At 41.9% G+C, this 12711-nt stretch overlaps 1 protein-coding gene across 2 annotated transcripts in view; it reads right to left on the reverse strand.

Annotated features, from left to right (window-relative positions):
- Window positions 1-2458: 2458 nt before the first annotated feature.
- The window catches only part of LOC308077641 (guanylate-binding protein 1-like), a 41197-nt gene continuing 30944 nt past the window's right edge, over window positions 2459-12711 (reverse strand). The window contains exons 5-12 of one of the 2 annotated variants that reach the window (XM_080418455.1): window positions 11596-11777; window positions 11234-11470; window positions 10058-10335; window positions 8186-8398; window positions 7924-8026; window positions 6731-6912; window positions 5883-6086; window positions 2459-5714 (exon numbers count right to left, since the gene is read on the reverse strand). In XM_080418455.1, the coding sequence (XP_080274581.1) occupies window positions 5559-5714; window positions 5883-6086; window positions 6731-6912; window positions 7924-8026; window positions 8186-8398; window positions 10058-10335; window positions 11234-11470; window positions 11596-11777 (1555 nt within the window). In that variant the 3' untranslated portion in view covers window positions 2459-5558. Of the gene's footprint in view, window positions 5715-5820; window positions 6087-6730; window positions 6913-7923; window positions 8027-8185; window positions 8399-10057; window positions 10336-11233; window positions 11471-11595; window positions 11778-12711 lie in introns of both variants that reach the window. The other variant, XM_080418456.1, reaches the window with a different exon arrangement.

A 12711-nucleotide genomic window follows, 5' to 3' on the forward strand; every position in this document is an offset into this window, starting at 1 on the left:
TTTATGAGCCTATAAACAATCAGAATGAATTATCATATACAAAAGTGATACTACACCAGATATATATTACATCGGAGCTCCGAGATACACGCCTCTCAAGCTGATTGAGAAGTTTGTAATTGAGTCATATATTTTTTCCCAAGTGTTTATATCTCTGGCATATAGATAATAAAACATTAATAAAAATCATCAACAGGAGTCGCTGTTGATCCATCGTAGGGGATCGAGCAGGCGGCTCCCATCCCGTGCGTTCTCGCGACCCATCGTTAGGCGGGCAAGGGCCCCCTCCCTGCTGTCTCACGGCTGCCATGGGCTGCAAGATGACCTTGGCTCCCAGGACACCTGTGGAATTTACCCTCCCTAAAACTCCTCTCTTCAGTGCATACTAGATAACATGTCTAACACTGTCTACTGTATTGGAGCGTTATACTGAAACTGAGGAAATGTTACACTGAGTTTTGCTTCAGGAGACATTTGATGGCAATTGACATCATAGCTATTATCAGTTGGCACTACAATGAATGTATACAATAGTTTTAGACCACAAAGACTAACTTTATGAAATCATTAAGGCACTCTGACCATTAAAGTAAGTTTGCCTGCAGTCAGATGAATCACTCTGCTCGAGGGGAGTGAGAGAGAGAGAGAGGGCCTCTAAGGCGATATGGTCTCATCTCATGCTAATAACACCGCTTTGGACTATAAGGTCATAGTGACACATTTATACTAAAACTCAACACTTTTAGACCTACAAATTATTCAAATGTACGCACAGTATAAAATCTAACTATTAGTGTATTGCTCAAATAATCAGAATAGCTGAGTTTAATTCTAAAAACACTCTAATTTCCTTACACATTCTAGACCTGCGGAGCATAATTGTCTGACTGTCTGACAGGCATCTGGACACATAATCCACTCCTAAATGTATATCTACACTAATAAATAATCCCTGTGAAAATATAACATTTTATAAAGTAATTTAAACAAACTGCTTTAACAGTCATTCAGTTGCATTGGCTATTTTAAAATTGCAAGCTCAAAAACGGGTCGCATCGCCACGTTGTGAGCTTGTAGATCTGCTATTTTCAAAATATACAGCGCTTCTGCGAGCGCATTTTCGGGACTCCCGACGATCTTTTCATGGACAGTGAGGTGTACAAACTTACAGTAGCTTGTCCTATGTTATGGAGTTATGTCATAGAGAGTTTTGAAGACTACAACCTGGCTGGGTTAAGGATATAAACCCGACGCTCCAATCTCTTATTAACGTGGTGGTACGGGAATCACTGCCGCCCGTGCCCGTCCGAGTCTCACGGGGAATATCCTACATGACTGCTTGTGCACTGCTCAGTATGGGTTAAATGAATTAATATACAAACGTATTCCATTAATGGCTATGTGATTGGTATCATAATATGTCATTCATGTAGGCTACAAGCCTACGTGACAAGATTGTACCGCTACGGTACGGATTACATGAAAAACACAGTTGGGCGTGTGTGTGTGTGTGTGTGTGTGAGTGAGAGAGAGAGAGAGAGAGAGAGAGAGAGAGAGAGAGAGATGCGTGTGCGTGTGCGTGTGCGTGTGCGTGTGCGTGTGTGTGTGTGTGACTTGACAGGCATTTTGGTTAGTCCTGGTGGTTTAGTCGTCTTTTTGTTTATTTTAGGGTTGTTTCTTTAGCTTAGGAGTTTTTTTTCCTCAATTGTTCTACACCGTCACCCTGAAGTAAAATAAATAAATAAAATAAAGTAAAAAAAGGAATCTTATTTTTGATTAGGCTATTCATATCTATTGTATTGTATTGTATCCAAATGTGATTTTATATTATGTTTCTTTTGCATTGCATTGCACTTTTTCTGAAATGTGCTATACTCTCTCCTTTCTAGCTCAGCCAGCTCATTTTCACCCTGTGCTTGGCCTATTCCCTCTTCTCTGCTGAGCTCCCACATACTATTTAACTATAACACAGGTCTGGATCGGCCCTCTGCATAGCATACAACATTCCATTACAGCTCGCTGCGTGGAATGATGTTGTATGTATGAGTTATAATTTATTTATCCAATATTTATTCATTCATGGTTTTGTTAAATAATATTCCTTATTCATTACTAACATGGTTTTGACAAGGAATTACAGTCATTCTGAAGAACACTTTTCGAGTCAGAACGTCAATCAATAGAAGCCTTGACTGGGAGCTTTGTAAGCTTTAGTGTGCAGACTTCCAATGTTTTATCTTGCCTATGATGTATAGTTGGTCCTGCACTTACATGTATACCCGCCAGTGGATCTGCCAGTTCTATTTTCTTTTGACTAGGAATTACTCATAGAACACATACCGGTAGACACATTATCCTTAGCTTTTTACAATGAACACGGAGGGTTAGTCAAATAATGGAAATATTTCATTCTGGGATAATAAATAAAATAAAATACAATTTAGTCTTATTATTTTAACTGCAGGAAATTCATTTATTAAGGAAATAAGCGATACAGCAAATAATCAGGTAACAAAAATGGCAAATGAAGTTTAGTAGTAGTATACAATCAAATAAATTTCAGTGGTCAAACATCTTTAAAGTCACAATGAAATTATTAGAATAAAGTTAACAAAAATCTAACTGGATGTAGACAGTTACTTCCACCGTTACAGCTAACAGTTAAAGGAATATTTCACTTTCCCAAAAAAAGATTGGGTAATTTTACCGTCTACTCAGGCTTATGCAAGCCCCCAGACAGTTTTACAGTTGCTTGATTCAGTATTTAGATATTTGATATTCAAACCCATTATAACTTCAAACTCCATTATTAACACGTTATATTCATCAAAAACACCCGTCCTTGGTTCTGGTGACTCATCCTGCCCTCCTAATATGTGAGGGGGCCTGTGTTTTTTCGATTACATTTTTCATTTTTCCCCCCATTTTTTAAATTGTATTTAATTTGTTTAATTCGGTGGTGCTTGGATCATTCACAGGCTGCTGGATCACGTACCTTGGCTTTAATCTTTACACTATGGCATGCTTATGCTTCTACGCATTCTTGTTTCAAATCGTTGTTGGTGGTATTTATGTTAATATTTGATTTTCTGCTGAGAAAGCACACGCAAGAGAGAGATTCTGGTCGGCTCTTGACTAATATGTGTTCTATATCTGTTGGGCAAGGTTTACAATATTATTCCCTTGGTTTGTCTGTTATGTCGTGTCCAAATTAAAATGTATTAACCACAAAATCAAGTTAAACTGTCGGAGAATAATAAACAGAATATTGTGTTGTCTGTTTTGTCTGTTTTAAGTAGTGATCCAGAAATAGGAGGGTGGAGTAACACAAACCTGTAGCACAGCGCAGTTCAAAGACAATAGAAACAGATGGACAATGGAGACACAAGATGGAATTTAAGGAATTTCTAAATAAACATCTGTAGCGACAGTATGATTCTCAACTTGAAATGGGGGAAAAAGCTAGCGTTTTATAAATATTGGTGTTGGTGCTGCTGCTAAATACGTTTTAATTGTGGCGCAAACATTAGGATAAATCTCATTCGGGTGTAACATCTCATTTATATGCAATTTGAATTGCTCAAAGGGAGAAGAGTTGTGACTTATTTAAAATGGTTGGTATTCCAAGTGAAAGAGTGATACAGCCTAAAACCCACAGCCTTTTATTCTCACATCAATCAAACTAAACTGATGATGTATTGACATAACTTCAACCTTAATGTTTAACCCATTTAGACCTGAGGCCGATTCTAAAAGGTTTTCTGAAAAACTTAAAGAATATATACTGTATAACTAGAAAAAGTGCTCCTCGGGCTCCTCCTGTGGGCCAGCAATGTTTGGAATTCGCTCAGGAATGTGAAAAAACGGACGGATCCGTCTCGATCACTTGACTAAAGAGATAATATGTACCGATTTGCGTGATGTTTGTATTAAGAATTTTGTAGGAGTAATATAATAATAAAAATACATGTTTTGCAAAAATTGGCCTCCTGGTGGCACTATAATAGGGCACTGTTGAAAGGGTGGCATTTGTTCCTCAACGCAGTGTGAATGTGCGTGCACAGTTTCACCGCAATCGGACGCTGCGTTCATGATTTGCGGCATTGTGTTCAAAACAGGCCACTCCTGCAAACTTTAGATGTCAATCTTAGCCCATCAGGATAGAATATGAAAAATCAATCAAATCCGCTTCGATCACCGCCTCGATCACATGACTATAGCGATCATGTGTACCGATTTGTGTGAAATTTTGATACAATCTGAAAGATAAATATCCAAAAATGTGTTTTACATAAGTCTGCCTCCTGGTGGCGCTATAAAAGGCAGATGATAAAAATGCAGAGCAAAGGTTTTTCCTTGGCCTCTAGGGAGTGCACAAACAAAGTTTTACACATATCGGTGCAGTTATAGGTAAAAACTCAAATCGGCATGTTATAGCGCCACCATGAGGCCGGTTTGAAAATTCTGAAAGACCTGTTTCATTTAATGAGTATAGAGATACTGTGTACCAATTTGCGTGATGTTCGGACAAAATATGTAGGAGTACAGTCAAAAAATGTGTTTAGCAAAAAGCGGCCTCCTGGTGGCGCTATAAAAGGCCCATGTGAAAAAACTTGGGGCAGAGGTTCTGCTCTGGCATCCAAGCAGTGTGTGTGCACAGTTTCGCTGCCATCAAGCCAACGGAGCCGGAGATTAGCTGATCACAGATAGAAGGTGCGACTGGACAGGGGGCAAAACTTACTCTCGCCATGCCTTTCGGCCTGGCGGAGACAACAATAATGTTGCTATATTAGGGGTATTAGGGGTTATTGAGGGGAGGACAGGAAAGGACGGGGGGGGGAGAGTGAGGCGATGCTACCGCTGGTTGTGGCAACGGGGTTTGACTGGGTGGCATGCTGAAAACGGGGGGCGCCTGGGGTGCGCTGGTGCCAGGTGTGGCCACGGCAGTGCTTGGGTTTTGGGTGGTAGGAGAAATGGAGGGAGACTGAGGTGGATGTAGGGATGGGTGAGGGGGGGTGGGATGAAAGTGCAGCCTGCGGTACGAGGGATGATAAGATAGACAAGAAAGACATTAGGGGGTGGGTGGCAGGCACAGGGTTAACAATGATTGGAAAGCATTGGAAGAGTAGTAGTTGGAAACAAGATCTGGCTGCGGGCTGGTGGAGGCAGTGCCAGCCCTGAAGCCTCCCGGAGCGGCGGGTGACGTCATCCGGAGTCTCTGCGGTAGATTCAGTGGTGTGTGACGTCATCGGAGTGTGACTGGCGCGACGAAGGCCCCGGTGTTGTTGTAGTGCCGTGGCTGTAGCCACTAGCTAACAGCTGGAGGAGCTGTGGTGGCACCATTCCCAAGAATTCGGGCGATGTTGTGTGGGTGCGTGGGACCAACCTGATGTCGCGGTTGACCGGATGGTGGGATGATGGTAGACCGACGTGAAAGTTGGAATGTCTGGAGAAAGCAGAATACGGAGAAATGGAACGGCGGGACTGGGACTGGCTGGAAGAGGTAAGGTGCTCTTGATGCTCATCATGCTGAAAACGTCCAGGGTTGTTTCTTTAGCTTAGGATTTCTTTACGCTTGAGTACGAATGTAAGAAAGCAAATAAGGGGCTTCTGGGTAGTTCTGACAGGGTATAAATAGCGTCAGGTAGATTGGTGAGTGGGCGGAGTAAAGTTGTGTTTCTCCGCCTGAACATCTGTAGTTCCAACGCCATCAACTAAAATGACACAGATGCGTTCCCGGTTGGGTTAGGTATAACAACGTATAAGTGGAACAGGTCTAAATGGGTTAAACAAACTACAAAAAGTGTTAAAAACACTTACTACAAAATTATGCATTGCCCCCCCTGATTTTGGCTAGCTGCCGCCAGCTGTCTCTCCATCACCTGTTTCTGATTCTGCATCTCCTGTTTATCCTGCGATGCCGCTAATTGGACAGCGGCTAACTGGGCAGCCAATTCCTTATCCCTTTTATCTGAAGCCTCCTGCAGTTTTCTAAACTGCTTTTTATCCTTTTCTCCAGCTAGCCTCTGTTGTTCAATCAACTGTTCCCGCTCCTTTCGATTGTTTTCCGCTTGTTTCTCGAGCTCCTGAAATAACACATTATTATACACATTGTAAATTATTATACACATTCTAAACAAGGATAAGGGGTACATTGGGAGAAGGATGCTGAAGATGGAGATGCCAAGCTAGAGAAGAAGAGAAAGGCCAAAGAGGAGGTTTATGGATCCGGTGAGAGAGGACATGCAGCTGGTGACAAAGGATATGCAGGTGACAGAGGACATGCAGGTGACAGAGGACATGCAGGTGACAGAGGACATACAGCTGGTGACAGAGGACGTGCAGGTGACAGAGGATGTGCAGGTGACAGAGAGGACATGCAGGTGACAGAGAGGACATGCAGGGGACAGAGGACATGCAGGTGACATAGAGGACATGCAGGGGACAGAGGACATGCAGGGGACAGAGGACATGCAGGGGACAGAGAGGACATGCAGGTGACAGAGGACATGCAGGTGACAGAGGACATGCAGGTGACAGAGGACATGCAGGTGGCTGGAGTGACCGAGGGAGATCCAGAGAACAGAAGCAAATGGAAACAGATGATCCACTGTGGCGACCCCTGATGGTTTAGGCGGAAGAAGGATACACATTCTTAACAGCAGAGGTACAGCATACACATCACACCATATTGAAAACACATTCTGCACTCAATATTCATATCACTTACAATCCTTATATTGTCATGTTGCTCTTGGGCTGCTTTAGCGTCTCTTTCCATCTTCTCCATGAGCTGTCTCATATTCTCCTCTTGGGTTGTCTTCAGGTCAGCCTCCCGCTGCTCTGAGGTGCGGAGATTCTCCTCTGCGACCTGTGCCTGTCTCTCTGCCTCTGCCTTTTTTGCTTCCTCCTCTGTAAGAAAACAGAAAAAGGGAACCTTCTAAAGACAAAGAAAAGGTAGTACCACTTCTCCCCTAGACAGACGACCCCCCCTTCCTTTGACTCTCATCCCCCCCATTGTTTTTTAAGACTCTGTACTTATAGTGTTTTTTTTCCTTTTTCTGTATTTTTGTGATTGCGAACGCAGCGGAAGGAGGCGCGCCGAAGGCGCGCCTCCGCGCAAGTGGAGCTTACTATGAAACCGTGCTCGGGTTGTGTCTCTCTCTCTCTGTGTCTCTGTGTCTCTGTGTGCACTGTGTCTCTGTCTGTGTGCACTGCCTGCGTGCAGCTCCTCTGAGATAAGTAAATGTCCAATTTAGACGTACCATACATCAAATGAAAGGTCTTTGAAAACTGAACACACCTGTCAAGGTTGCGTTTAAGCCCGCCCCTTCCCCCGGAAGCCACGCCCCGGAGAAGGCTCCTAAAAACTCCCCATTGAAACCCCATGTTAAATGAAAAGTGCCCGAATCGCTCCGAAACTTTTTCTACCCCCCCTAAGTGGGGGTCTACGAACAAATACTTCGGGCTCGGATTTTGGCTCCGCCCCCCGGAAGTGGGTGAAACAGGCACTTCAAACACTTCGTTGAATTGTTCAAAAACATTAAAAGTTTTTTTTTTGTGAATTTCTATTTTTCTAAGATGCTCATTTTAACGCAGAATTTTTTGGTATTTTTTTTTAATTTCTTTATTGGTTACTTTTTTTTAAATATTTTTTTTCATATTTATTTAAATTTGTTTGCGTTCGCTTCCCGCGTTCGCGCGTCTTACTTGTGATATTGAACTGCTTGGTGCTACTTCATATGCTTATTAATTGAATACCAAGAACCTCAATGGAAACAAGACCGCAAGGACTTTTTTGGACGGACCTTTTAGACAAAGTGTTTTAACTGTACTTGCGCTGTTTTTACATTTCTGCCTAATAACATATTCAATCAATGAATCAATCTTGGGATGGACTGACTGAACTAATGTATATTTTACCTTTTGCTTTCCGCTCTGCCTCAGAAAGGCGTTTATCAGCTGCCATTATGGTCTGGCCAACTGCTGCCTTCTCATCCAGGTATGTCATCAGTACCTCTGCAGCCTTTAACACACACACACACACACACACACACACACACACACACACACACACACACACACACACACGCCAATACTGATGGTTAAATTGTATTCAGCTCAGAATCAGATTATTGAAGAACAATCCATCTAAAGTAGGCAGGAATCCATCTGTCCATCTTACCTTCACTCCTTTGCCTTTTTCACGCTGGTATTCATTAGTCATCGTGGTGAGGTCCTGGGAGAACTGGTAGTATCCTCCAGTGGTTGTGTAGAGACCACTTCTCAGGTTGTCCTCCAGAGGTTTAAAGATGTGTTTGATGATGAGTTCACAAGCCTTCCTGGACTCCTGGCAGTTTTTCTCACAGATGTGTTTATATTGGTCCAGAAGTACTGCCTAAAAACATAGCGGTCAAATGCAAATGTATATCTTCCCTAATGGGTTAATCTGCAGTGTGCTACAGCTATCTCTAGTTATTGTGCTTTTACTGCATGGTCCAGTTGGCTAGATGAGTCTTGTAAAAGGACCATGACTGAAAGTTTAGCATAATATATAATGAATAAACTAGAAAAGTGTGCTCCTTTGAGCGCAGGTCTCCGCCAGGCCTGGCCGCCGGGCCTGCACATTTTGGAAGGCAGTCATAGCCAGTCGAATTGGAATTATCTCAATCACATGACTTCAGAGATAATGTGTACAGATTTGTGTGAGTTTTGGACACATTTTGTAGGAGTAGTAGAAAGAAAAGTGTGTTTTGAAGAAAACGCAAAACGGCGAAAAATGTAGTCAAATGGCTGCGGCCTAAATTGTGAAGCACCCCATTATACGGCATAGCAGTGACAGACATTTTGAGATTCCACCGATCCAGAGCCCATTCTTTTTTTTACAAAACATTTGATTCTGTGGGGGGAAAAAAGAAAAACGCAAAACAAAGGGTATTTATTGAATATAGTATATCATATAATTAAATATTCAATTATTTGTTTTCACATAATCAAATCGTCATGATTCACCAGGAGCCTGGATGGCTTGATTCTAGGCTTAAAATAATTGATATAAATATGTTTTGGAAATCTCTACGGGAAAAAAGAATGGGCTCTGGATTGATGGAACCACAAAATGGCCACCACTGCTATTCCCTATAGCACCACTAATAGGGGGATTTGAAAAATATGCTGTTTAACAGCATTACAGAGTCCACCTTTAATTCAGTTTAGAGCGTAAATTATTATCATTTTAAGTACATGTGGAAGCGGCTCACATAGTGATAAATGGCGGTAAAGACAACTGGTAGAAATTATACATTTCTAAATAAAAAATAGGGAAAGCAGCAGTTAAACAACTCAAGAGGAAAAGTATAAGCAAGAGACTCAAGATCACAGAATGCAACTAAGGTTTAGACTTAGACTATTTTAAAAGTAATGTGTAAGGGCCGGCCCTAGGGTTTTCGTGGCCCTAAGCAAGATTTTTTTGGGTCCCCCCCCCCCCCCCCCCAAACACCCCCATTTAAAAATCATTATGTCATGAGATATTTTTGGGCGGTGTAGCCGCCCCTATAAGTGGGGTTGGGACACCTCATTAGTACACCCTTCGCTGTACTGTGATTGGCTCATACATTAGTACACCCCTACATTAGTACACCCCTAGCTGTAGGCCTACTGTGATTGGCTGACTCTATTGGCTGACTCTATTCAGCACTGTGATTGGCTAGCGAGACACATGATGAAATTAATAACCTATAAAAAGGACTATGCACTTTAAAAAAAAAAAAAAAAAAATTAAGTGAGCTTCCATCACTGTGATGACCACTGTGATGACCACACCGCCCACTTCACACTGGGTGTGATTTTTTATTATTATTGAATATTAAAATAATAACGCTAGTTGTTGGATAGGAGATACATGACATAATTACAATATGATTTTTTTTATTTTTCTTATGTGGCCCCCCCTAGTGGTTGTGGCCCTAAGCGACCGCTTATATTGCTTATAGCAGCGGCCGGCCCATGTGATTGTGTCACCAGATGTGAAAATAATGAATAATAATCTACAACATACCACAAGCTTGTTCTGATAATTCTGGTCTTTATCTCTGAATGAATATTTCATGAAAATGGCCACTGCCTCTCTCTCACTGGATTGATGGACTGCAGACAGCTCCTCCTCGGTGTTGGTGGGGTAGTGTACAGATTTCATTTTCTGTACATAGTGGTCCAGGGCCTGTTCCACAGCTTTGGCGTTCTCAATCTCAGACAGCGCCACCACAGCATTCTCTAGACAGGGAATATCTCCACTACGGATGGCATTCACGTATGTGTCTGCCAGTTTACCAAGCACTGTGGAAGGGACAATGGTGATGCTAGCAGGCAAAAGTCAGATATTGCAAATTCAGGCTACAAATCAAGCTGAGAAATATTAAGAATATAAAATCTGCAATCCATGACTTATTTTGTTAGAATAAAATGTTATTTAACCATCTGTATGGTAGAATGTGTTAATACAATACTCTTCTACTCTTCTATTACATTTAGATCCTGTGGTCAGTGTGGACACTTACTGGTTGACAAGTGGTATTGCATGAATCTTAAACCGTAAGATCTCCCCTATCCATGTGGGCTTTCTGTCTTAGCTCAGCAGTAGAATTGTTAGTGCTTGTGTGGGATGTTCAGGTTTGAATCCCGGAGAGAACATAAATATTACAGATTGCAGCTTTAAAGTATAATGTAAAGAATCCCTGCATTGGTATGGATTTTTACTATACAGTCATAATCATAAAATGAAGTAAAATGCTTCTTGCATAGTGCAGTACTTTAAAGGTTCTAGGATAAAATACAAAATGATCAATTAAAAAGCACCATGACTATTTGGAAAAAAATGCATCGCCTCAAATAGCATTATTTCATCAAAAACAAGACAAAATTAAATACATTCTTAACACATTGACTGCCAAAGACGTAATATTACGTCCTCATCATGTTCTTAGTGATTACGCTTTCTTTTCACAGACTGCGTTCTTGGTGAAAACAAGCTATATTCAACTGCCGATAACTACAGAACGGACGATCGCTTACATCGGTTACAATGTTATTCTTCCGGTGGAAAGAAGAGAACTCGTCTTTCCACGGAGACATGTTTGTTTACATCCGGGTTTGTTTGAAAGTGAACAGAGACAGTTTTCACTGATTTCTAATTGAAATTGCATTGAGTGGCTGTGCTTTTTAGAATCCCACTTACAACTGCCAGTGACCTTTTGACCGGCATCAAGGGTCTTGGGGTCAGATTTAGTGTAGATGTGTTCGGTGAAGTCTTTGGCCTGTTGGACAAACTCTGGTTCCAGGTCAGCGTCGGTCATTTCCTCCAGTCGTATCAGTGTATTCTTGTTTCCTGGTCTCTCAAACACAAAGCACGCACGAGGCAAAAAGAACTTACGAAGGCAGTTACGGGGCTGGTTGTACTGCTCATTCACTTCACCTTTGAAACAATGAAACACATACAAAAGACAATAACTTTTAGTGTACTGTAAATGTGCATGAGCATTACTGGCTAGATTAAATTACTGAAACATAGACTGTATCCAAATAAATTGTCATGAAAACCTGGTTTCGGCTTGAGAGCATTTTCTAGGTACGCATCTGCTGTTATGGGTTTCCCATCCAGCTCCAATTGGAGGGAGAAATCTCGCACAGTCCACACAAAGGAGGGAAGGAAACACACGTATGTTTGATCATCATCTGTTTCGGACTTGATTTTGATATGTTCTGTCAGTGTCGTCACATAGCTGTAAGTTGTGGCGTTGAGGATAACAAAGTTTCTTAACCTTTTCACAGGACAGTTGCATAAGCAGGGATATACTTAAATGCTACAAAATGTACTTCCAGGATACAAATGTGAACCTCTGAAAAAACAAAAATAATTACATGACCTATGATGAAGCTTTAGTAGTGAATACTGGCCCTGACACACCAAACTGACTTGTCGTGATTATTAAAGATTCAATTGGGAGATTGTTAAAGGTGTTAATTGTTGCTCCTGCACACAACGCACAGACTACAGCTGATAATCAGGCCATGGTGCTTTTCTGATTTGCTGATAGTGTTGTCTAAGTCGTGAACAACTCGCTCTAACGTACTAGTTATTTTGGGTTAACAAAATGAACTAGGTCTCACTTACTGAAAAGGTCCTTTCTGTCAGTTCAGGTGCAAATGCATAAATGTATTAACTAAAGTCAATGAAGGTGCTCTCTGGTGGCGCAGTGGTAAAGTCCCTGCCCACCAGCACGGAGGTTGTGGGTTCGAATCCATCGTGGTGCAACCGGCTTTGTCTGGCGTCTATGCACAATTGGCCCGTGTTCGGGGGAGGGACGCCGGGCGGGGAGGGTGGGCACCTGTCAGTGGGGAGTGTTGGGTGGGACAAAGTACAAAGATTCTACATTCTCCGGGTGGAAGCTCCTCACTGGCAGGTGCGTCAGTAGGATACAACAGCAGTGACAACACAGAAATATGTGTGGGGAGGAATTAATTGGCAAAACGACGAATTGGGGAGAAAAAGGGGGTAAAAAATTATTGGCTACTCTAAATAAAAAAAAAATAAAAAAACGGAAGGACAAGACCATTCACTAATGATCCAGTTCACTCAATGGACCAGTGAACGGATCCTTACTGAATGGGAACACAGGATAATTACTGAAAGATTTGAGGCAGTCTCTATAGAGA

This window comes from Gymnoscopelus braueri, assembly GCF_963280865.1.
Source record: "Gymnoscopelus braueri genome assembly, chromosome: 21".
NCBI classification, from domain to species: Eukaryota; Metazoa; Chordata; class Actinopteri; order Myctophiformes; family Myctophidae; genus Gymnoscopelus; species Gymnoscopelus braueri.